Source organism: Oncorhynchus clarkii, unplaced genomic scaffold, assembly GCF_045791955.1.
Source record: "Oncorhynchus clarkii lewisi isolate Uvic-CL-2024 unplaced genomic scaffold, UVic_Ocla_1.0 unplaced_contig_8663_pilon_pilon, whole genome shotgun sequence".
Lineage (NCBI taxonomy): Eukaryota > Metazoa > Chordata > Actinopteri > Salmoniformes > Salmonidae > Oncorhynchus > Oncorhynchus clarkii.
In genome coordinates, this window is record NW_027258238.1 from 1 (window position 1) to 25282 (window position 25282).

A 25282-nucleotide genomic window follows, 5' to 3' on the forward strand; every position below is an offset into this window, starting at 1 on the left:
CGAGAGAGAGAGAGAGAGAGAGGCAGAGAGAGCGAGAGAGAGAGAGAGAGAGAGAGGCAGAGAGAGCGAGAGAGAGAGAGAGAGAGGCAGAGAGAGCGAGAGAGAGAGAGAGAGGCAGAGAGAGCGAGAGAGAGAGAGAGAGGCAGAGAGAGCGAGAGAGAGAGAGGCAGAGAGAGCGAGAGAGAGAGAGAGAGGCAGAGAGAGCGAGAGAGAGAGAGAGAGGCAGAGAGAGCGAGAGAGAGCGAGAGAGAGCGAGAGAGAGCGAGGCAGAGAGCGCGAGAGAGCGCGAGAGAGCGCGAGAGAGCGCGAGAGAGCGCGAGAGAGAGCGCGAGAGAGAGCGCGAGAGAGAGCGCGAGAGAGCGAGAGAGAGAGCGAGAGAGAGCGAGAGAGAGCGAGAGAGAGCGAGAGAGAGCGAGAGAGAGAGAGAGAGAGAGAGAGAGAGAGAGAGAGCGAGAGAGAGCGAGAGAGAGCGAGAGAGAGCGAGAGAGAGCGAGAGAGAGCGAGAGAGAGCGAGAGAGAGCGAGAGAGAGCGAGAGAGAGCGAGAGCGAGCGAGAGAGAGCGAGAGAGAGCGAGAGAGAGCGAGAGAGAGCGAGAGAGAGCGAGAGAGAGAGCGAGCGAGAGAGCGAGCGAGAGAGCGAGCGAGAGAGCGAGCGAGAGAGAGAGAGAGCGAGAGAGAGAGAGCGAGCGAGCGAGAGAGCGAGCGAGAGAGAGAGCGAGCGAGCGAGAGAGAGAGCGAGCGGCAGAGAGAGCGAGAGAGCATAAAAGAGGGGAGCGGGATGTGTGAACAGAAGAAGAGATGGTGTGTGTGCATCTCCTCTTTCCAAACCATCCCTCTCTTTCTTCACTCCCGCCTCCTTCATTCCGGGAGATCTCAACGGGACCCTCCCGCCCCCTCATTGCTGCCACCCAAATGTAATGGGGGCTGACGCGACAGGGGTGGTGTGTCTGTGTGTGGTGGTTTACCTTGGCTGAGTCCGTGACGTTGTCCCAGTAGGGAGCAGGGAAGTCCAGTCGTCCCACCAGGATCTGGTCAAACAGGTCCTCTTGAAGGTTGTCCTCACTGTACAGAGAAACATACTATGCTGTGAACAGATGGATACTTCAGCATACACCCACAAATACTGTAGTACACACACACACACACACACACACACACACACACACACACACACACACACATTATATTCATGTCACATTCAAAGACACACAGCGTCAGAATAACTCTGACACCATTGTCCTATCTATCCCCTCACCTTCCCTCACTAACTGGCTGCATTTTCCAATTCAGCACCAGGAATCAATTCAAGGACACACCAGAACACAACAAGAGTAGCCACAGAAGAGGTACAAGTAGGGGGAGGATAGGACGACATAATAAATCTCTCAGCTCTATTCTGGCAGACAATCCTCACTGCAATGACACTACTATCCAGAGACCTTGTCTATGTCTATGCCGAACGGTTAATCTATGCGAGATCACAGTTATGCTAAACCGCAAGTATAAAAAAACATCAAATGAACTCATGTAAATTCACATCTCCTATTTTTAAATAGCTGAATAATGTGCGAGGGCCAGACGCCTGGGTTTACACTAAGGAAGCCGAACAGATGTGCTAGGCTAGCCCACTCAACACTTGATTTTCAGCGTAAGGACTATGGGAACATTTACAGGTCATTCCCGAGACCAATTAGACATTTCTAAGAGTTTTCCAACAGTAAGGATTAAATCCCCGTTTTCTGTAAGTTAAAGCACATCCTAGACAGGCTAGTAGAGGTTTAACTGTGTGAATCAGATATGAAGCAGGTGGCCAATCGTAGAATATCAGAGATTATCATGTTAACATTAAGCGTGGTGACTGTGTAATGAACGCCATCCCATCAAGGACCAGCCACGTTGTTATGTGGTGTACCTGAGAATATATCCCTTAGGAGTTCTGGAGGTTAAATAACATTGTGTAGAGTACTGGAGGTGTCTGGAGGTTAAATAACATTGTGTAGTGTACTGTAGGTGTCTGGAGGTTAAATGACATTGTGTAGTGTACTGTAGGTGTCTGGAGGTTAAATAACATTGTGTAGTGTACTGTAGGTGTCTGGAGGTTACATAACATTGTGTAGTGTACTGTAGGTTACATAACATTGTGTAGTGTACTGTAGGTTACATAACATTGTGTAGTGTACTGTAGGTTACATAACATTGTGTAGTGTACTGGAGGTTACATAACATTGTGTAGAGTACTGTAGGTGTCTGGAGGTTAAATAACATTGTGTAGTGTACTGTAGGTTAAATAACATTGTGTAGTGTACTGTAGGTGTCTGGAGGTTAAATAACATTGTGTAGTGTACTGTAGGTGTTCTGGAGGTTAAATAACATTGTGTAGTGTACTGTAGGTGTCTGGAGGTTACATAACATTGTGTAGTATACTGTAGGTGTCTGGAGGTTAAATAACATTGTGTAGTGTACTGTAGGTGTTCTGGAGGTTAAATAACATTGTGTAGTGTACTGTAGGTGTTCTGGAGGTTACATAACATTGTGTAGTGTACTGTAGGTGTCTGGAGGTTACATAACATTGTGTAGTGTACTGTAGGTGTCTGGAGGTTAAATAACATTGTGTAGTGTACTGTAGGTGTCTGGAGGTTACATAACATTGTGTAGTGTACTGTAGGTGTCTGGAGGTTAAATAACATTGTGTAGTGTACTGTAGGTGTTCTGGAGGTTAAATAACATTGTGTAGTGTACTGTAGGTGTCTGGAGGTTAAATAACATTGTGTAGTGTACTGTAGGTGTCTGGAGGTTACATAACATTGTGTAGTGTACTGTAGGTGTCTGGAGGTTAAATAACATTGTGTAGTGTACTGTAGGTGTCTGGAGGTTAAATAACATTGTGTAGTGTACTGTAGGTGTCTGGAGGTTAAATAACATTGTGTAGTGTACTGTAGGTGTCTGGAGGTTAAATAACATTGTGTAGTGTACTGGAGGTGTCTGGAGGTTAAATAACATTGTGTAGTGTACTGTAGGTGTACTGGAGGTTACATAACATTGTGTAGTGTACTGTAGGTGTTCTGGAGGTTAAATAACATTGTGTAGTGTACTGTAGGTGTCTGGAGGTTAAATAACATTGTGTAGTGTACTGTAGGTGTCTGGAGGTTAAATAACATTGTGTAGTGTACTGTAGGTGTCTGGAGGTTAAATAACATTGTGTAGTGTACTGTAGGTGTTCTGGAGGTTACATAACATTGTGTAGTGTACTGGAGGTTAAATAACATTGTGTAGTGTACTGTAGGTGTCTGGAGGTTAAATAACATTGTGTAGTGTACTGTAGGTTAAATAACATTGTGTAGTGTACTGTAGGTGTCTGGAGGTTAAATAACATTGTGTAGTGTACTGTAGGTGTCTGGAGGTTAAATAACATTGTGTAGTGTACTGTAGGTGTTCTGGAGGTTACATAACATTATGTAGTGTACTGTAGGTGTCTGGAGGTTAAATAACATTGTGTAGTGTACTGTAGGTGTTCTGGAGGTTACATAACATTGTGTAGTGTACTGGAGGTTAAATAACATTGTGTAGTGTACTGTAGGTGTCTGGAGGTTAAATAACATTGTGTAGTGTACTGTAGGTGTTCTGGAGGTTACATAACATTGTGTAGTGTACTGGAGGTTAAATAACATTGTGTAGTGTACTGTAGGTGTCTGGAGGTTAAATAACATTGTGTAGTGTACTGTAGGTGTACTGGAGGTTAAATAACATTGTGTAGTGTACTGTAGGTGTCTGGAGGTTAAATAACATTGTGTAGTGTACTGTAGGTGTCTGGAGGTTAAATAACATTGTGTAGTGTACTGTAGGTGTACTGTAGGTTACATAACATTGTGTAGTGTACTGTAGGTGTCTGGAGGTTAAATAACATTGTGTAGTGTACTGTAGGTGTTCTGGAGGTTACATAACATTGTGTAGTGTACTGGAGGTTAAATAACATTGTGTAGTGTACTGTAGGTGTTCTGGAGGTTACATAACATTGTGTAGTATACTGTAGGTGTTCTGGAGGTTACATAACATTGTGTAGTGTACTGTAGGTGTCTGGAGGTTAAATAACATTGTGTAGTGTACTGTAGGTGTCTGGAGGTTAAATAACATTGTGTAGTGTACTGTAGGTGTCTGGAGGTTAAATAACATTGTGTAGTGTACTGGAGGTGTTCTGGAGGTTAAATAACATTGTGTAGTGTACTGTAGGTTACATAACATTGTGTAGTGTACTGTAGGTGTACTGTAGGTTACATAACATTGTGTAGTGTACTGTAGGTGTTCTGGAGGTTAAATAACATTGTGTAGTGTACTGTAGGTTAAATAACATTGTGTAGTGTACTGTAGGTGTCTGGAGGTTACATAACATTGTGTAGTGTACTGTAGGTGTTCTGGAGGTTAAATAACATTGTGTAGTGTACTGTAGGTGTCTGGAGGTTAAATAACATTGTGTAGTGTACTGTAGGTGTCTGGAGGTTAAATAACATTGTGTAGTGTACTGTAGGTGTCTGGAGGTTAAATAACATTGTGTAGTGTACTGGAGGTTACATAACATTGTGTAGTGTACTGTAGGTGTACTGTAGGTTACATAACATTGTGTAGTGTACTGTAGGTGTCTGGAGGTTAAATAACATTGTGTAGTGTACTGTAGGTGTCTGGAGGTTAAAAAAACATTGTGTAGTGTACTGTAGGTGTTCTGGAGGTTAAATAACATTGTGTAGTGTACTGTAGGTGTCTGGAGGTTAAATAACATTGTGTAGTGTACTGTAGGTGTCTGGAGGTTAAATAACATTGTGTAGTGTACTGTAGGTGTCTGGAGGTTAAATAACATTGTGTAGTGTACTGTAGGTGTCTGGAGGTTACATAACATTGTGTAGTGTACTGTAGGTGTCTGGAGGTTACATAACATTGTGTAGTGTACTGTAGGTGTTCTGGAGGTTAAATAACATTGTGTAGTGTACTGTAGGTTACATAACATTGTGTAGTGTACTGTAGGTTACATAACATTGTGTAGTGTACTGTAGGTGTCTGGAGGTTACATAACATTGTGTAGTGTACTGTAGGTGTCTGGAGGTTACATAACATTGTGTAGTGTACTGTAGGTTACATAACATTGTGTAGTGTACTGTAGGTGTCTGGAGGTTAAATAACATTGTGTAGTGTGCTGTAGGTGTCTGGAGGTTAAATAACATTGTGTAGTGTACTGTAGGTGTCTGGAGGTTAAATAACATTGTGTAGTGTACTGTAGGTGTACTGGAGGTTAAATAACATTGTGTAGTGTACTGTAGGTGTCTGGAGGTTACATAACATTGTGTAGTGTACTGTAGGTGTCTGGAGGTTACATAACATTGTGTAGTGTACTGTAGGTTAAATAACATTGTGTAGTGTACTGTAGGTGTCTGGAGGTTACATAACATTGTGTAGTGTACTGTAGGTGTTCTGGAGGTTAAATAACATTGTGTAGTGTACTGTAGGTGTACTGGAGGTTACATAACATTGTGTAGTGTACTGTAGGTGTCTGGAGGTTAAATAACATTGTGTAGTGTACTGTAGGTGTCTGGAGGTTAAATAACATTGTGTAGTGTACTGTAGGTGTACTGGAGGTTACATAACATTGTGTAGTGTACTGTAGGTGTCTGGAGGTGAAATAACATTGTGTAGTGTACTGTAGGTGTCTGGAGGTTAAATAACATTGTGTAGTGTACTGTAGGTGTCTGGAGGTTACATAACATTGTGTAGTGTACTGTAGGTGTCTGGAGGTTACATAACATTGTGTAGTGTACTGTAGGTGTTCTGGAGGTTAAATAACATTGTGTAGTGTACTGGAGGTTAAATAACATTGTGTAGTGTACTGTAGGTGTTCTGGAGGTTAAATAACATTGTGTAGTGTACTGTAGGTGTCTGGAGGTTAAATAACATTGTGTAGTGTACTGTAGGTGTTCTGGAGGTTACATAACATTGTGTAGTGTACTGTAGGTGTCTGGAGGTTAAATAACATTGTGTAGTGTACTGTAGGTGTCTGGAGGTTACATAACATTGTGTAGTGTACTGTAGGTGTCTGGAGGTTACATAACATTGTGTAGTGTACTGTAGGTGTCTGGAGGTTACATAACATTGTGTAGTGTACTGTAGGTGTCTGGAGGTTAAATAACATTGTGTAGTGTACTGTAGGTGTCTGGAGGTTAAATAACATTGTGTAGTGTACTGTAGGTTACATAACATTGTGTAGTGTACTGTAGGTTAAATAACATTGTGTAGTGTACTGTAGGTTACATAACATTGTGTAGTGTACTGTAGGTGTCTGGAGGTTACATAACATTGTGTAGTGTACTGTAGGTTAAATAACATTGTGTAGTGTACTGTAGGTGTCTGGAGGTTAAATAACATTGTGTAGTGTACTGTAGGTGTACTGTAGGTTAAATAACATTGTGTAGTGTACTGTAGGTTACATAACATTGTGTAGTGTACTGTAGGTGTCTGGAGGTTAAATAACATTGTGTAGTGTACTGTAGGTGTCTGGAGGTTACATAACATTGTGTAGTGTACTGTAGGTGTTCTGGAGGTTAAATAACATTGTGTAGTGTACTGGAGGTTACATAACATTGTGTAGTGTACTGTAGGTGTCTGGAGGTTACATAACATTGTGTAGTGTACTGTAGGTTACATAACATTGTGTAGTATACTGTATGTGTCTGGAGGTTACATAACATTGTGTAGTGTACTGTAGGTGTCTGGAGGTTAAATAACATTGTGTAGTGTACTGTAGGTGTCTGGAGGTTAAATAACATTGTGTAGTGTACTGTAGGTGTCTGGAGGTTACATAACAGTGTGTAGTGTACTGTAGGTTACATAACATTGTGTAGTGTACTGTAGGTGTCTGGAGGTTACATAACATTGTGTAGTGTACTGTAGGTGTCTGGAGGTTACATAACATTGTGTAGTGTACTGTAGGTTACATAACATTGTGTAGTGTACTGTAGGTGTCTGGAGGTTACACAACATTGTGTAGTGTACTGTAGGTGTCTGGAGGTTACATAACATTGTGTAGTGTACTGTAGGTGTCTGGAGGGTACATAACATTGTGTAGTGTACTGTAGGTGTTCTGGAGGTTAAATAACATTGTGTAGTGTACTGTAGGTTAAATAACATTGTGTAGTGTACTGTAGGTTAAATAACATTGTGTAGTGTACTGTAGGTGTCTGGAGGTTAAATAACATTGTGTAGTGTACTGTAGGTGTCTGGAGGTTAAATAACATTGTGTAGTGTACTGTAGGTGTCTGGAGGTTAAATAACATTGTGTAGTGTACTGTAGGTGTTCTGGAGGTTACATAACATTGTGTAGTGTACTGTAGGTGTCTGGAGGTTAAATAACATTGTGTAGTGTACTGTAGGTGTACTGTAGGTTACATAACATTGTGTAGTGTACTGTAGGTGTCTGGAGGTTACATAACATTGTGTAGTGTACTGTAGGTGTCTGGAGGTTACATAACATTGTGTAGTGTACTGTAGGTGTCTGGAGGTTACATAACATTGTGTAGTGTACTGTAGGTTACATAACATTGTGTAGTGTACTGTAGGTGTCTGGAGGTTAAATAACATTGTGTAGTGTACTGTAGGTGTCTGGAGGTTACATAACATTGTGTAGTGTACTGTAGGTGTCTGGAGGTTAAATAACATTGTGTAGTGTACTGGAGGTTACATAAAATTGTGTAGTGTACTGTAGGTGTTCTGGAGGTTAAATAACATTGTGTAGTGTACTGTAGGTGTCTGGAGGTTACATAACATTGTGTAGCGTACTGTAGGTGTTCTGGAGGTTAAATAACATTGTGTAGTGTACTGTAGGTGTCTGGAGGTTACATAACATTGTGTAGTGTACTGTAGGTGTCTGGAGGTTAAATAACATTGTGTAGTGTACTGGAGGTTACATAAAATTGTGTAGTGTACTGTAGGTGTTCTGGAGGTTAAATAACATTGTGTAGTGTACTGTAGGTGTCTGGAGGTTACATAACATTGTGTAGTGTACTGTAGGTGTCTGGAGGTTAAATAACATTGTGTAGTGTACTGTAGGTGTTCTGGAGGTTACATAACATTGTGTAGTGTACTGTAGGTGTCTGGAGGTTAAATAACATTGTGTAGTGTACCTGCGGAAGGGAGGAAAGCCACACAGCAGGATGTAAGTGATGACCCCAGTTGCCCAGATATCCACCTTCAGACCATAACTGGGAGGAGAGAGAGAGAGAAGAGATGGAGAAAGAGCAGAGAGAAAGAGCAGAGGGGGAAGAGAGAGAGCAGAGCAAGAAAGAGAGGGAAAGCGAGAGCAGAGGGGGAAAGAGAGCGAACAGAGAGAGAGAAATATGAAGGAAGTATTGTTTAACATCCGTGTGGGATTCCTCTTCAGCGGCGCTAGTCACTAGAATGTCTGATGCTATGGATACAGGTACAGTTGGCAGTAACTCACCCAGCCTCAGCGATGATCTCAGGGGCCACGTAGGTGGGGGTTCCACACACGGTGTGCAGGGGCCCCTCAACCACAGTGGCCAGACCAAAGTCCCCCAGCTTCAGAGACTTAGTGCCGTCAAGGTACTCACACACCTAAGGGGCAGACACACAAAACATAGTTACCAACTCATGTTACCTCAATTCAAAAGGCATTGTGCATTTCATATACAAATACTTTAGCATGCCATATGAAAATCTGAAATCTCATATCCATAGTACACAGCGTTGTACGAGATCTTCAGTTTCTTGGCAATTTCTTGCATGGAATAGCCTTCATTTCTCAGAACAAGAATACACTGACAAGTTTCAGAAGAAAGTTATTTGTTTCTGGCCATTTTGAGCCTGTAATCGAACCCACAAATGCTGATGCTCCAGATATCCAACTAGTTTACAGGAGGGCAAGTTTTATTGCTTCTTTAATCAGAATAACAGTTTTCAGCTGTGCTAACATAATTACAAAAGGGTTTTATAATGAATAGCCTTTTAAAATTATAAACATGGATTAGCAAACACAGGAGTGATGGTTGCTGATAATGGGCCTCCGTACGCCTATGCACTTATTCCATTAAAAATCAGGCGTTTCCAGCTACAATAGTCATTTACAACATTAACAGTAACACTGTATTCCTGATCAATTTGATGTTATTTAATGGACAAAGAAAATAGCTTTTCTTTCAAAAACAAGGACATTTCTACGTGACCCCAAACCTTTGAAAGGTAGTGTATGTCTCGGCCACTCTGGTGGAACTGTGTCACAACAATTCTGACATAACTACTGTATGTCAATTCAACAACATATGATCTTACAGTGTACAGTGTAGCTGGCTACCCCAGTCTTCAGTGTGGTCCCTCACTACTCACCAGCAGGTTCTCAGGCTTGATGTCTCTGTGTACTATGTTCATGCTGTGGAGGTACTTCAGGGCTCCAGCCAGGTTAAACACCATGACACTGGCATCTCTCTCTGTGTACTTAGTGGAGGACGTGATGGCATCAAACAGGTCGCCACCCTGCAGGAAATGGACGCATTAGACACATTCATGTTGAATTAAGAACTTACCTAAATGATAAGGTACCTAAAATATTAATGTTGCATGCACTGATTAAGTGCAGAATACTGCTGTAGTGGTCAGTAGTGGTTGACGAGATACTGTAGAGGTCAGTAGTGGTTGACTAGATACTGTAGAGGTCAGTAGTGGTTGAATAGATACTGTAGAGGTCAGTAGTGGTTGACTAGATACTGTAGAGGTCAGTAGTGGTTGAATAGATACTGTAGAGGTCCTTGGTGGTTGACTAGATACTGTAGAAGTCATTGGTGGTTGACTAGATACTGTAGAGGTCAGTAGTGGTTGACTAGATACTGTAGAGGTCAGTTGTGGTTGACTAGATACTGTAGAGGTCAGTAGTGGTTGACTAGATACTGTAGAGGTCAGTAGTGGTTGACTAGATACTGTAGAGGTCAGTAGTGGTTGACTAGATACTGTAGTGGATGACTAGATACTGTAGTGGTTGAATAGATACTGTAGAGGTTGACTAGATACTGTAGAGGTCAGTAGTGGTTGAATAGATACTGTAGAGGTTGACTAGATACTGTAGAGGTCAGTAGTGGTTGAATAGATACTGTAGAGGTCAGACACCAGGCTGAACGTAAGGGGGCCCATAGCATAAGATAGGCATGTATTATTTTTGGGACATGAAGAGGTCCTGTCACCATTATAACTTGACTGAAAGCAGATATGGGCGTTATCGAGCTGAACCAGCAGGATGCACAGATTGGGATATAATGGTGGCAGATAGACTGAGGGAAGTAACTTCATTTGCATGTGGGATGGACTCATATGTTGTATGTGTATAAATCAGAGCCAGTGCTCTGGACAAGTGTGTGTTCCGCAGACCATCTAGGCTTCTGATATGTTTGTATTAAAAGCCTATATTGAATTCACAAGTTCTTGTAAGTGTTACATTTTGTTAAGATTCTCCACGACAAGGTCAGTAGTGGTTGACTAGATACTGTAGAGGTCAGTAGTGGTTGACTAGATACTGTAGAGGTCCTTGGTGGTTGACTAGATACTGTAGAAGTCATTGGTGGTTGACTAGATACTGTAGAGGTCATTGGTGGTTGACTAGATACTGTAGAAGTCATTGGTGGTTGACTAGATACTGTAGAGGTCAGTAGTGGTTGACTAGATACTGTAGAGGTCAGTAGTGGTTGACTAGATACTGTAGAAGTCATTGGTGGTTGAATAGATATTGTAGAGGTCAGTAGTGGTTGAATAGATACTGTAGAGGTCAGTAGTGGTTGACTAGATACTGTAGAGGTCAGTAGTGGTTGACTAGATACTGCAGAGGTCGGTAGTGGTTGAATAGATACTGTAGAGGTCCTTGGTGGTTGAATAGATACTGTAGAGGTTAACTAGATACTGTAGTGGTTGAATAGATACTGTAGAGGTCATTGGTGGTTGACTAGATACTGTAGAAGTCATTGGTGGTTGACTAGATACTGTAGAGGTCATTGGTGGTTGACTAGATACTGTAGAGGTCCTTGGTGGTTGACTAGATACTGTAGAGGTCCTTGGTGGTTGACTAGATACTGTAGAGGTCATTGGTTGTTGACTAGATACTGTAGAGGTCATTGGTGGTTGACTAGATACTGTAGAGGTCATTGGTGGTTGACTAGATACTGTAGAGGTCATTGGTGGTTGACTAGATACTGTAGAGGTCATTGGTGGTTGACTAGATACTGTAGAGGTCGGTAGTGGTTGAATAGATACTGTAGAGGTCGGTAGTGGTTGAATAGATACTGTAGTGGTTAACTAGATACTGTAGCGGTCAGTAGTGGTTAACTAGATACTGTAGAGGTCAGTAGTGGTTGAATAGATACTGTAGAGGTTGACTAGATACTGTAGAGGTCATTAGTGGTTGACAAGATACTGTAGAGGTCAGTAGTGGTTGACTAGATACTGTAGAGGTCAGTAGTGGATGACTAGATACTGTAGAGGTCAGTAGTGGTTGACTAGATACTGTAGAGGTCAGTAGTGGTTGACTAGATACTGTAGAGGTCATTAGTGGTTGACTAGATACTGTAGTGGTTAACTAGATACTGTAGAGGTCGGTAGTGGTTGAATAGATACTGTAGTGGTTGACTAGATACTGTAGAGGTTATTAGTGGTTGACTAGATACTGTAGTGGTTAACTAGATACTGTAGAGGTTGGTAGTGGTTGAATAGATACTGTAGTGGTTGACTAGATACTGTAGAGGTCGGTAGTGGTTGAATAGATACTGTCGTGGTTGACTAGATACTGTAGAGGTCAGTAGTGGTTGACTAGATACTGTAGAGGTCAGTAGTGGTTGACTAGATACTGTAGAGGTCAGTAGTGGTTGACTAGATACTGTAGAGGTCAGTAGTGGTTGACTAGATACTGTAGAGGTCAGTAGTGGTTGACTAGATACTGTAGAGGTCATTAGTGGTTGACTAGATACTGTAGTGGTTAACTAGATACTGTAGAGGTCGGTAGTGGTTGACTAGATACTGTAGTGGTTAACTAGATACTGTAGTGGTTAACTAGATACTGTAGAGGTCAGTAGTGGTTAACTAGATAATGTAGAGGTCAGTAGTGGTTAACTAGATACTGTAGAGGTCAGTAGTGGTTAACTAGATACTGTAGAGGTCAGTAGTGGTTGACTAGATACTGTAGAGGTCAGTAGTGGTTGACTAGATACTGTAGAGGTCAGTAGTGGTTGACTAGATACTGTAGTGGATGACTAGATACTGTAGTGGATGACTAGATACTGTAGTGGTTGAATAGATACTGTAGAGGTTGACTAGATACTGTAGAGGTCAGTAGTGGTTGAATAGATACTGTAGAGGTTGACTAGATACTGTAGAGGTCAGTAGTGGTTGAATAGATACTGTAGAGGTCAGTAGTGGTTGAATAGATACTGTAGAGGTTGACTAGATACTGTAGAGATCAGTAGTGGTTGAATAGATACTGTAGAGGTCAGTAGTGGTTGACTAGATACTGTAGAGGTCAGTAGTGGTTGACTAGATACTGTAGTGGATGACTAGATACTGTAGTGGTTGAATAGATACTGTAGAGGTTGACTAGATACTGTAGAGGTCAGTAGTGGTTGACTAGATACTGTAGAGGTCAGTAGTGGTTGAATAGATACTGTAGTGGTTGACTAGATACTGTAGAGGTCATTAGTGGTTGAATAGATACTGTAGAGGTTAACTAGATACTGTAGAGGTCGGTAGTGGTTGAATAGATACTGTAGTGGTTGACTAGATACTGTAGAGGTTATTAGTGGTTGACTAGATACTGTAGTGGTTAACTAGATACTGTAGAGGTCGGTAGTGGTTGACTAGATACTGTAGTGGATGACTAGATACTGTAGTGGTTGAATAGATACTGTAGAGGTTGACTAGATACTGTAGAGGTCAGTAGTGGTTGACTAGATACTGTAGAGGTCAGTAGTGGTTGAATAGATACTGTAGTGGTTGACTAGATACTGTAGAGGTCAGTAGTGGTTGAATAGATACTGTAGAGGTCAGTAGTGGTTGACTAGATACTGTAGAGGTCAGTAGTGGTTGACTAGATACTGTAGAGGTTGAATAGATACTGTAGAGGTCAGTAGTGGTTGAATATATACTGTAGAGGTTGACTAGATAATGTAGAGGTCAGTAGTGGTTGAATAGATACTGTAGTGGTTAACTAGATACTGTAGAGGTCGGTAGTGGTTGACTAGATACTGTAGTGGTTAACTAGATACTGTAGAGGTCGGTAGTGGTTGACTAGATACTGTAGTGGTTAACTAGATACTGTAGAGGTCGGTAGTGGTTGAATAGATACTGTAGTGGTTGACTAGATACTGTAGAGGTCAGTAGTGGTTGACTAGATACTGTAGAGGTCGGTAGTGGTTGAATAGATACTGTCGTGGTTGACTAGATACTGTAGAGGTCAGTAGTGGTTGACTAGATACTGTAGAGGTCAGTAGTGGTTGACTAGATACTGTAGTGGTTAACTAGATACTGTAGTGGTTAACTAGATACTGTAGAGGTCGGTAGTGGTTGACTAGATACTGTAGAGGTCGGTAGTGGTTGAATAGATACTGTAGTGGTTGACTAGATACTGTAGAGCTCATTAGTGGTTCACTAGATACTGTAGTGGTTAACTAGATACTGTAGTGGTTAACTAGATACTACACAGGTCAGTAGTGGTTAACTAGATACTGTAGAGGTCAGTAGTGGTTGACTAGATACTGTAGTGGTTAACTAGATACTGTAGAGGTCGGTAGTGGTTGACTAGATACTGTAGTGGTTAACTAGATACTGTAGTGGTTAACTAGATACTGTAGAGGTCAGTAGTGGTTAACTAGATACTGTAGAGGTCAGTAGTGGTTAACTAGATACTGTAGAGGTCAGTAGTGGTTAACTAGATACTGTAGAGGTCAGTAGTGGTTAACTAGATACTGTAGAGGTTAGTAGTGGTTGACTAGATACTGTAGAGGTCAGTAGTGGTTGACTAGATACTGTAGAGGTCAGTAGTGGTTGACTAGATACTGTAGAGGTCAGTAGTGGTTGACTAGATACTGTAGAGGTCAGTAGTGGTTGACTAGATACTGTACAGGTCAGTAGTGGTTGACTAGAGACTGTAGAGGTCAGAGTGGTTGAATAGATATTGTAGAGGTCAGTAGTGGTTGAATAGATACTGTAGAGGTCAGTAGTGGTTGACTAGATACTGTAGAGGTCAGTAGTGGTTGACTAGATACTGTAGTGGATGACTAGATACTGTAGTGGTTGAATAGATACTGTAGAGGTTGACTAGATACTGTAGAGGTCAGTAGTGGTTGAATAGATACTGTAGAGGTTGACTAGATACTGTAGAGGTCAGTAGTGGTTGAATAGATACTGTAGAGGTCAGTAGTGGTTGACTAGATACTGTAGAGGTCAGTAGTGGTTGACTAGATACTGTAGTGGATGACTAGATACTGTAGTGGTTGAATAGATACTGTAGAGGTTGACTAGATACTGTAGAGGTCAGTAGTGGTTGAATAGATACTGTAGAGGTTGAATAGATACTGTAGAGGTCAGTAGTGGTTGAATAGATACTGTAGAGGTTGACTAGATACTGTAGAGGTTGAATAGAAACTGTAGAGGTCAGTAGTGGTTGAAAAGATACTGTAGAGGTCAGTAGTGGTTGAATAGATACTGTAGAGGTCAGTAGTGGTTAACTAGATACTGTAGAGGTCGGTAGTGGTTGACTAGATACTGTAGTGGTTAACTAGATACTGTAGTGGTTGACTAGATACTGTAGTGGTTGACTAGATACTGTAGAGGTCAGTAGTGGTTGACTAGATACTGTAGTGGTTAACTAGATACTGTAGAGGTCGGTAGTGGTTGACTAGATACTGTAGTGGTTAACTAGATACTGTAGTGGTTAACTAGATACTGTAGTGGTTAACTAGATACTGTAGAGGTCAGTAGTGGTTAACTAGATACTGTAGAGGTCAGTAGTGGTTAACTAGATACTGTAGAGGTCAGTAGTGGTTAACTAGATACTGTAGAGGTCAGTAGTGGTTGACTAGATACTGTAGAGGTCAGTAGTGGTTGACTAGATACTGTAGAGGTCAGTAGTGGTTGACTAGATACTGTAGAGGTCAGTAGTGGTTGACTAGATACTGTAGAGGTCAGTAGTGGTTGACTAGATACTGTAGAGGTCAGTAGTGGTTGACTAGATACTGTAGAGGTCAGAGTGGTTGAATAGATATTGTAGAGGTCAGTAGTGGTTGAATAGATACTGTAGAGGTCAGTAGTGGTTGACTAGATACTGTAGAGGTCAGTAGTGGTTGACTAGATACTGTAGTGGATGACTAGATACTGTAGTGGTTGAATAGATACTGTAGAGGTTGACTAGATACTGTAGAAGTCAGTAGTGGTTGAATAGATACTGTAGAGGTTGAATAGATACTGTAGAGGTCAGTAGTGGTTGAATAGATACTGTAGAGGTTGACTAGATACTGTAGAGGTTGAATAGAAACTGTAGAGGTCAGTAGTGGTTGAAAAGATACTGTAGAGGTCAGTAGTGGTTGAATAGATACTGTAGAGGTCAGTAGTGGTTAACTAGATACTGTAGAGGTCGGTAGTGGTTGACTAGATACTGTAGTGGTTAACTAGATACTGTAGTGGTTAACTAGATACTGTAGTGGTTGACTAGATACTGTAGAGGTCAGTAGTGGTTGACTAGATACTGTAGTGGTTAACTAGATACTGTAGAGGTCGGTAGTGGTTGACTAGATACTGTAGTGGTTAACTAGATACTGTAGTGGTTAACTAGATACTGTAGTGGTTAACTAGATACTGTAGAGGTCAGTAGTGGTTAACTAGATACTGTAGAGGTCAGTAGTGGTTAACTAGATACTGTAGAGGTCAGTAGTGGTTAACTAGATACTGTAGAGGTTAGTAGTGGTTGACTAGATACTGTAGAGGTCAGTAGTGGTTGACTAGATACTGTAGAGGTCAGTAGTGGTTGACTAGATACTGTAGAGGTCAGTAGTGGTTGAATAGATACTGTAGAGGTCAGAGTGGTTGAATAGATACTGTAGAGGTCAGTAGTGGTTGAATAGATACTGTAGAGGTCAGTAGTGGTTGAATAGATACTGTAGAGGTCAGTAGTGGTTGACTAGATACTGTAGAAGTCAGTAGTGGTTGACTAGATACTGTAGTGGATGACTAGATACTGTAGTGGTTGAATAGATACTGTAGAGGTTGAATAGATACTGTAGAGGTCAGTAGTGGTTGAATAGATACTGTAGAGGTTGACTAGATACTGTAGAGGTCAGTAGTGGTTGAATAGATACTGTAGAGGTCAGTAGTGGTTGAATAGATACTGTAGAGGTTGACTAGATACTGTAGAGGTCAGTAGTGGTTGAATAGATACTGTAGAGGTCAGTAGTGGCTGACTAGATACTGTAGAGGTCAGTAGTGGTTGACTAGATACTGTAGTGGATGACTAGATACTGTAGTGGTTGAATAGATACTGTAGAGGTTGACTAGATACTGTAGAGGTCAGTAGTGGTTGAATAGATACTGTAGAGGTTGACTAGATACTGTAGAGGTCAGTAGTGGTTGAATAGATACTGTAGAGGTTGACTAGATACTGTAGAGGTCAGTAGTGGTTGAATATATACTGTAGAGGTTGAATAGATACTGTAGAGGTCAGTAGTGGTTGAAAAGATACTGTAGAGGTCAGTAGTGGTTGAATAGATACTGTAGAGGTCAGTAGTGGTTGAATAGATACTGTAGAGGTTGACTAGATACTGTAGAGGTTGAATAGAAACTGTAGAGGTCAGTAGTGGTTGAAAAGATACTGTAGAGGTCAGTAGTGGTTGACTAGATACTGTAGAGGTCAGTAGTGGTTGAATAGATACTGTAGAGGTCAGTAGTGGTTGACTAGATACTGTAGAGGTTGAATAGATACTGTAGAGGTCAGTAGTGGTTGAATAGATACTGTAGAGGTCAGTAGTGGTTGAATAGATACTGTAGAGGTTGACTAGATACTGTAGAGGTTGAATAGAAACTGTAGAGGTCAGTAGTGGTTGAAAAGATACTGTAGAGGTCAGTAGTGGTTGAATAGATACTGTAGAGATCAGTAGTGGTTAACTAGATACTATAGAGGTCGGTAGTGGTTGACTAGATACTGTAGTGGTTAACTAGATACTGTAGTGGTTAACTAGATACTGTAGTGGTTGACTAGATACTGTAGAGGTCAGTAGTGGTTGACTAGATACTGTAGTGGTTAACTAGATACTGTAGAGGTCGGTAGTGGTTGACTAGATACTGTAGTGGTTAACTAGATACTGTAGTGGTTAACTAGATACTGTAGAGGTCAGTAGTGGTTAACTAGATACTGTAGAGGTCAGTAGTGGTTAACTAGATACTGTAGAGGTCAGTAGTGGTTAACTAGATACTGTAGAGGTCAGTAGTGGTTGACTAGATACTGTAGAGGTCAGTAGTGGTTGACTAGATACTGTAGAGGTCAGTAGTGGTTGACTAGATACTGTAGAGGTCAGTAGTGGTTGACTAGATACTGTAGAGGTCAGTAGTGGTTGACTAGATACTGTAGAGGTCAGTAGTGGTTGACTAGATACTGTAGAGGTCAGAGTGGTTGAATAGATATTGTAGAGGTCAGTAGTGGTTGAATAGATACTGTAGAGGTCAGTAGTGGTTGACTAGATACTGTAGAGGTCAGTAGTGGTTGACTAGATACTGTAGTGGATGACTAGATACTGTAGTGGTTGAATAGATACTGTAGAGGTTGACTAGATACTGTAGAGGTCAGTAGTGGTTGAATAGATACTGTAGAGGTTGACTAGATACTGTAGAGGTCAGTAGTGGTTGAATAGATACTGTAGAGGTCAGTAGTGGTTGACTAGATACTGTAGAGGTCAGTAGTGGTTGACTAGATACTGTAGAGGATGACTAGATACTGTAGTGGTTGAATAGATACTGTAGAGGTTGACTAGATACTGTAGAAGTCAGTAGTGGTTGAATAGATACTGTAGAGGTTGAATAGATACTGTAGAGGTCAGTAGTGGTTGAATAGATACTGTAGAGGTTGACTAGATACTGTAGAGGTTGAATAGAAACTGTAGAGGTCAGTAGTGGTTGAAAAGATACTGTAGAGGTCAGTAGTGGTTGAATAGATACTGTAGAGGTCAGTAGTGGTTAACTAGATACTGTAGAGGTCGGTAGTGGTTGACTAGATACTGTAGTGGTTAACTAGATACTGTAGTGGTTAACTAGATACTGTAGTGGTTGACTAGATACTGTAGAGGTCAGTAGTGGTTGACTAGATACTGTAGTGGTTAACTAGATACTGTAGAGGTCGGTAGTGGTTGACTAGATACTGTAGTGGTTAACTAGATACTGTAGTGGTTAACTAGATACTGTAGTGGTTAACTAGATACTGTAGAGGTCAGTAGTGGTTGAATAGATACTGTAGAGGTCAGTAGTGGTTAACTAGATACTGTAGAGGTCGGTAGTGGTTGACTAGATACTGTAGTGGTTAACTAGATACTGTAGTGGTTAACTAGATACTGTAGTGGTTGACTAGATACTGTAGAGGTCAGTAGTGGTTGACTAGATACTGTAGTGGTTAACTAGATACTGTAGAGGTCGGTAGTGGTTGACTAGATACTGTAGTGGTTAACTAGATACTGTAGTGGTTAACTAGATACTGTAGTGGTTAACTAGATACTGTAGAGGTCAGTAGTGGTTAACTAGATACTGTAGAGGTCAGTAGTGGTTAACTAGATACTGTAGAGGTCAGTAGTGGTTAACTAGATACTGTAGAGGTTAGTAGTGGTTGACTAGATACTGTAGAGGTCAGTAGTGGTTGACTAGATACTGTAGAGGTCAGTAGTGGTTGACTAGATACTGTAGAGGTCAGTAGTGGTTGACTAGATACTGTAGAGGTTAGTAGTGGTTGACTAGATACTGTAGAAGTCAGTAGTGGTTGACTAGATACTGTAGAGGTCAGTAGTGGTTGACTAGATACTGTAGAGGTCAGTAGTGGTTGAATAGATACTGTAGAGGTCAGTAGTGGTTGACTAGATACTATAGAGGTCAGTAGTGGTTGACTAGATACTGTAGTGGATGACTAGATACTGTAGTGGTTGAATAGATACTGTAGAGGTTGAATAGATACTGTAGAGGTCAGTAGTGGTTGAATAGATACTGTAGAGGTTGACTAGATACTGTAGAGGTCAGTAGTGGTTGAATAGATACTGTAGAGGTCAGTAGTGGTTGAATAGATACTGTAGAGGTTGACTAGATACTGTAGAGGTCAGTAGTGGTTGAATAGATACTGTAGAGGTCAGTAGTGGTTGACTAGATACTGTAGAGGTCAGTAGTGGTTGACTAGATACTGTAGTGGATGACTAGATACTGTAGTGGTTGAATAGATACTGTAGAGGTTGACTAGATACTGTAGAGGTCAGTAGTGGTTGAATAGATACTGTAGAGGTTGACTAGATACTGTAGAGGTCAGTAGTGGTTGAATAGATACTGTAGAGGTTGACTAGATACTGTAGAGGTCAGTAGTGGTTGAATATATACTGTAGAGGTTGAATAGATACTGTAGAGGTCAGTAGTGGTTGAAAAGATACTGTAGAGGTCAGTAGTGGTTGAATAGATACTGTAGAGGTCAGTAGTGGTTGAATAGATACTGTAGAGGTCAGTAGTGGTTGACTAGATACTGTAGAGGTCAGTAGTGGTTGAATAGATACTGTAGAGGTCAGTAGTGGTTGACTAGATACTGTAGAGGTTGAATAGATACTGTAGAGGTCAGTAGTGGTTGAATAGATACTGTAGAGGTCAGTAGTGGTTGAATAGATACTGTAGAGGTCAGTAGTGGTTGAATATATACTGTAGAGGTTGACTAGATACTGTAGAGGTCAGTAGTGGTTGACTAGATACTGTAGAGGTCAGTAGTGGTTGAATAGATACTGTAGTGGTTAACTAGATACTGTAGAGGTCGGTAGTGGTTGACTAGATACTGTAGTGGTTAACTAGATACTGTAGAGGTCGGTAGTGGTTGACTAGATACTGTAGAGGTCAGTAGTGGTTGACTAGATACTGTAGTGGTTAACTAGATACTGTAGAGGTCGGTAGTGGTTGAATAGATACTGTAGTGGTTGACTAGATACTGTAGAGGTCAGTAGTGGTTGACTAGATACTGTAGAGGTCGGTAGTGGTTGAATAGATACTGTCGTGGTTGACTAGATACTGTAGAGGTCAGTAGTGGTTGACTAGATACTGTAGAGGTCAGTAGTGGTTGACTAGATACTGTAGAGGTCATTAGTGGTTGACTAGATACTGTAGTGGTTAACTAGATACTGTAGAGGTCGGTAGTGGTTGACTAGATACTGTAGAGGTCGGTAGTGGTTGAATAGATACTGTAGTGGTTGAATAGATACTGTAGTGGTTAACTAGAAACTGTAGAGGTCGGTAGTGGTTGAATAGATACTGTAGTGGTTGACTAGATACTGTAGAGGTCGGTAGTGGATGACTAGATACTGTAGAGGTCGGTAGTGGTTGAATAGATACTGTAGTGGTTGAATAGATACTGTAGTGGTTAACTAGATACTGTAGAGGTCGGTAGTGGTTGAATAGATACTGTAGTGGTTGACTAGATACTGTAGAGGTCAGTAGTGGTTGACTAGATACTGTAGAGGTCAGTAGTGGTTGACTAGATACTGTAGAGGTCAGTAGTGGTTGACTAGATACTGTAGAGCTAATTAGTGGTTGACTAGATACTGTAGTGGTTAACTAGATACTGTAGAGGTCGGTAGTGGTTCACTAGATACTGTAGTGGTTAACTAGATACTGTAGTGGTTAACTAGATACTGTAGAGGTCAGTAGTGGTTAACTAGATACTGTAGAGGTCAGTAGTGGTTGACTAGATACTGTAGAGGTCAGTAGTGGTTGACTAGATACTGTAGAGGTCAGTAGTGGTTGACTAGATACTGTAGAGGTCAGTAGTGGTTGACTAGATACTGTAGAGGTCAGTAGTGGTTGACTAGATACTGTAGAGGTCAGTAGTGGTTGAATAGATACTGTAGAGGTCAGAGTGGTTGAATAGATACTGTAGAGGTCAGTAGTGGTTGAATAGATACTGTAGAGGTCAGTAGTGGTTGACTAGATACTGTAGTGGATGACTAGATACTGTAGTGGTTGAATAGATACTGTAGAGGTTGACTAGATACTGTAGAGGTCAGTAGTGGTTGAATAGATACTGTAGAGGTTGACTAGATACTGTAGAGGTCAGTAGTGGTTGAATAGATACTGTAGAGGTCAGTAGTGGTTGACTAGATACTGTAGAGGTCAGTAGTGGTTGACTAGATACTGTAGAGCTAATTAGTGGTTGACTAGATACTGTAGTGGTTAACTAGATACTGTAGAGGTCGGTAGTGGTTCACTAGATACTGTAGTGGTTAACTAGATACTGTAGTGGTTAACTAGATACTGTAGAGGTCAGTAGTGGTTAACTAGATACTGTAGAGGTTAGTAGTGGTTGACTAGATACTGTAGAGGTCAGTAGTGGTTGACTAGATACTGTAGAGGTCAGTAGTGGTTGACTAGATACTGTAGAGGTCAGTAGTGGTTGACTAGATACTGTAGAGGTCAGTAGTGGTTGACTAGATACTGTAGAGGTCAGTAGTGGTTGACTAGATACTGTAGAGGTCAGTAGTGGTTGAATAGATACTGTAGAGGTCAGAGTGGTTGAATAGATACTGTAGAGGTCAGTAGTGGTTGAATAGATACTGTAGAGGTCAGTAGTGGTTGACTAGATACTGTAGTGGATGACTAGATACTGTAGTGGTTGAATAGATACTGTAGAGGTTGACTAGATACTGTAGAGGTCAGTAGTGGTTGAATAGATACTGTAGAGGTTGACTAGATACTGTAGAGGTCAGTAGTGGTTGAATAGATACTGTAGAGGTCAGTAGTGGTTGACTAGATACTGTAGAGGTCAGTAGTGGTTGACTAGATACTGTAGTGGATGACTAGATACTGTAGTGGTTGAATAGATACTGTAGAGGTTGACTAGATACTGTAGAGGTCAGTAGTGGTTGAATAGATACTGTAGAGGTTGAATAGATACTGTAGAGGTCAGTAGTGGTTGAATAGATACTGTAGAGGTTGACTAGATACTGTAGAGGTCAGTAGTGGTTGAATAGATACTGTAGAGGTTGAATAGATATTGTAGAGGTCAGTAGTGGTTGAAAAGATACTGTAGAGGTCAGTAGTGGTTGAATAGATACTGTAGAGGTCAGTAGTGGTTGAATAGATACTGTAGAGGTCAGTAGTGGTTGAATAGATACTGTAGAGGTCAGTAGTGGTTGAATCTATACTGTAGAGGTTGACTAGATACTGTAGAGGTCAGTAGTGGTTGACTAGATACTGTAGAGGTCAGTAGTGGTTGAATAGATACTGTAGTGGTTGACTAGATACTGTAGAGGTCAGTAGTGGTTGAATAGATACTGTAGTGGTTAACTAGATACTGTAGAGGTCGGTAGTGGTTGACTAGATACTGTAGTGGTTAACTAGATACTGTAGAGGTCGGTAGTGGTTGACTAGATACTGTAGAGGTCGGTAGTGGTTGACTAGATACTGTAGTGGTTAACTAGATACTGTAGAGGTCGGTAGTGGTTGAATAGATACTGTAGTGGTTGACTAGATACTGTAGAGGTCGGTAGTGGTTGAATAGATACTGTCGTGGTTGACTAGATACTGTAGAGGTCAGTAGTGGTTGACTAGATACTGTAGAGGTCAGTAGTGGTTGACTAGATACTGTAGAGGTCATTAGTGGTTGACTAGATACTGTAGTGGTTAACTAGATACTGTAGTGGTTAACTAGATACTGTAGAGGTCGGTAGTGGTTGACTAGATACTGTAGAGGTCGGTAGTGGTTGAATAGATACTGTAGTGGTTGAATAGATACTGTAGTGGTTAACTAGATACTGTAGAGGTCGGTAGTGGTTGAATAGATACTGTAGTGGTTGACTAGATACTGTAGAGGTCGGTAGTGGATGACTAGATACTGTAGAGGTCGGTAGTGGTTGAATAGATACTGTAGTGGTTGAATAGATACTGTAGTGGTTGAATAGATACTGTAGAGGTCGGTAGTGGTTGAATAGATACTGTAGTGGTTGACTAGATACTGTAGAGGTCGGTAGTGGTTCACTAGATACTGTAGTGGTTAACTAGATACTGTAGTGGTTAACTAGATACTGCACAGGTCAGTAGTGGTTAACTAGATACTGCACAGGTTAGTAGTGGTTAACTAGATACTGTAGAGGTCAGCAGTGGTTGAATAGATACTGTAGAGGTCAGTAGTGGTTGAATAGATACTGTAGAGGTCAGTAGTGGTTGAATAGATACTGTAGAGGTTGACTAGATACTGTAGAGGTCAGTAGTGGTTGAATAGATACTGTAGAGGTCAGTAGTGGTTGAATAGATACTGTAGAGGTCAGTTGTGGTTGACTAGATACTGTAGAGGTCAGTAGTGGTTGACTAGATACTGTAGAGGTCAGTAGTGGTTGAATAGATACTGTAGAGGTCAGTAGTGGTTGACTAGATACTGTAGAGGTTGAATAGATACTGTAGAGATCAGTAGTGGTTGAATAGATACTGTAGAGGTCAGTAGTGGTTGAATAGATACTGTAGAGGTCAGTAGTGGTTGAATAGATACTGTAGAGGTCAGTAGTGGTTGAATAGATACTGTAGAGGTTGACTAGATACTGTAGAGGTCAGTAGTGGTTGAATAGATACTGTAGAGGTCAGTAGTGGTTGAATAGATACTGTAGAGGTCAGTAGTGGTTGAATAGATACTGTAGAGGTCAGTAGTCGTTGACTAGATACTGTAGAGGTCAGTAGTGGTTGACTAGATACTGTAGAGGTCAGTAGTGGTTGAATAGATACTGTAGAGGTCAGTAGTGGTTGACTAGATACTGTAGAGGTTGAATAGATACTGTAGAGGTCAGTAGTGGTTGAATAGATACTGTAGAGGTCAGTAGTGGTTGAATAGATACTGTAGAGGTCAGTAGTAGTTGAATAAATACTGTAGAGGTTGACTAGATACTGTAGAGGTCAGTAGTGGTTGAATAGATACTGTAGAGGTCAGTAGTGGTTGAATAGATACTGTAGTGGTTGAATAGATACTGTAGAGGTCAGTAGTGGTTGAATAGATACTGTAGAGGTTGACTAGATACTGTAGAGGTCAGTAGTGGTTGAATAGATACTGTAGAGGTTGAATAGATACTGTAGAGGTCAGTAGTGGTTGAATAGATACTGTAGAGGTCAGTAGTGGTTGAATAGATACTGTAGAGGTTGACTAGATACTGTAGAGGTCAGTAGTGGTTGAATAGATACTGTAGAGGTTGACTAGATACTGTAGAGGTCAGTAGTGGTTGAATAGATACTGTAGAGGTTGAATAGATAATGTAGAGGTCAGTAGTGGTTGAATAGATACTGTAGAGGTTGAATAGATACTGTAGAGGTGAGTAGTGGTTGACTAGATACTGTAGAGGTCAGTAGTGGTTGACTAGATACTGTAGAGGTCAGTAGTGGTTGAATAGATACTGTAGAGGTCAGTAGTGGTTGAATAGATACTGTAGAGGTCAGTAGTGGTTGACTAGATACTGTAGAGGTCAGTAGTGGTTGAATAGATACTGTAGAGGTCAGTAGTGGTTGAATAGATACTGTAGTGGTTAACTAGATACTGTAGAGGTCGGTAGTGGTTGACTAGATACTGTAGTGGTTAACTAGATACTGTAGAGGTCGGTAGTGGTTGACTAGATACTGTAGAGGTCAGTAGTGGTTGACTAGATACTGTAGTGGTTAACTAGATACTGTAGAGGTCGGTAGTGGTTGAATAGATACTGTAGTGGTTGACTAGATACTGTAGAGGTCAGTAGTGGTTGACTAGATACTGTAGAGGTCGGTAGTGGTTGAATAGATACTGTCGTGGTTGACTAGATACTGTAGAGGTCAGTAGTGGTTGACTAGATACTGTAGAGGTCAGTAGTGGTTGACTAGATACTGTAGAGGTCATTAGTGGTTGACTAGATACTGTAGTGGTTAACTAGATACTGTAGAGGTCGGTAGTGGTTGACTAGATACTGTAGAGGTCGGTAGTGGTTGAATAGATACTGTAGTGGTTGAATAGATACTGTAGTGGTTAACTAGATACTGTAGAGGTCGGT

At 41.1% G+C, this 25282-nt stretch overlaps 1 protein-coding gene across 1 annotated transcript in view; it reads right to left on the reverse strand.

The window, feature by feature from the left end:
• Positions 1 to 964: 964 nt before the first annotated feature.
• The window catches only part of LOC139396225 (serine/threonine-protein kinase DCLK2-like), a gene marked incomplete at its 3' end in the record, with an annotated part of 87702 nt that continues 63384 nt past the window's right edge, over positions 965 to 25282 (reverse strand). The window contains exons 4-7 of the mRNA XM_071143362.1: positions 9378 to 9524; positions 8476 to 8609; positions 8159 to 8236; positions 965 to 1061 (exon numbers count right to left, since the gene is read on the reverse strand). Coding sequence (XP_070999463.1) covers positions 965 to 1061; positions 8159 to 8236; positions 8476 to 8609; positions 9378 to 9524 — 456 coding nt within the window. The remainder of the gene's footprint in view (positions 1062 to 8158; positions 8237 to 8475; positions 8610 to 9377; positions 9525 to 25282) is intronic.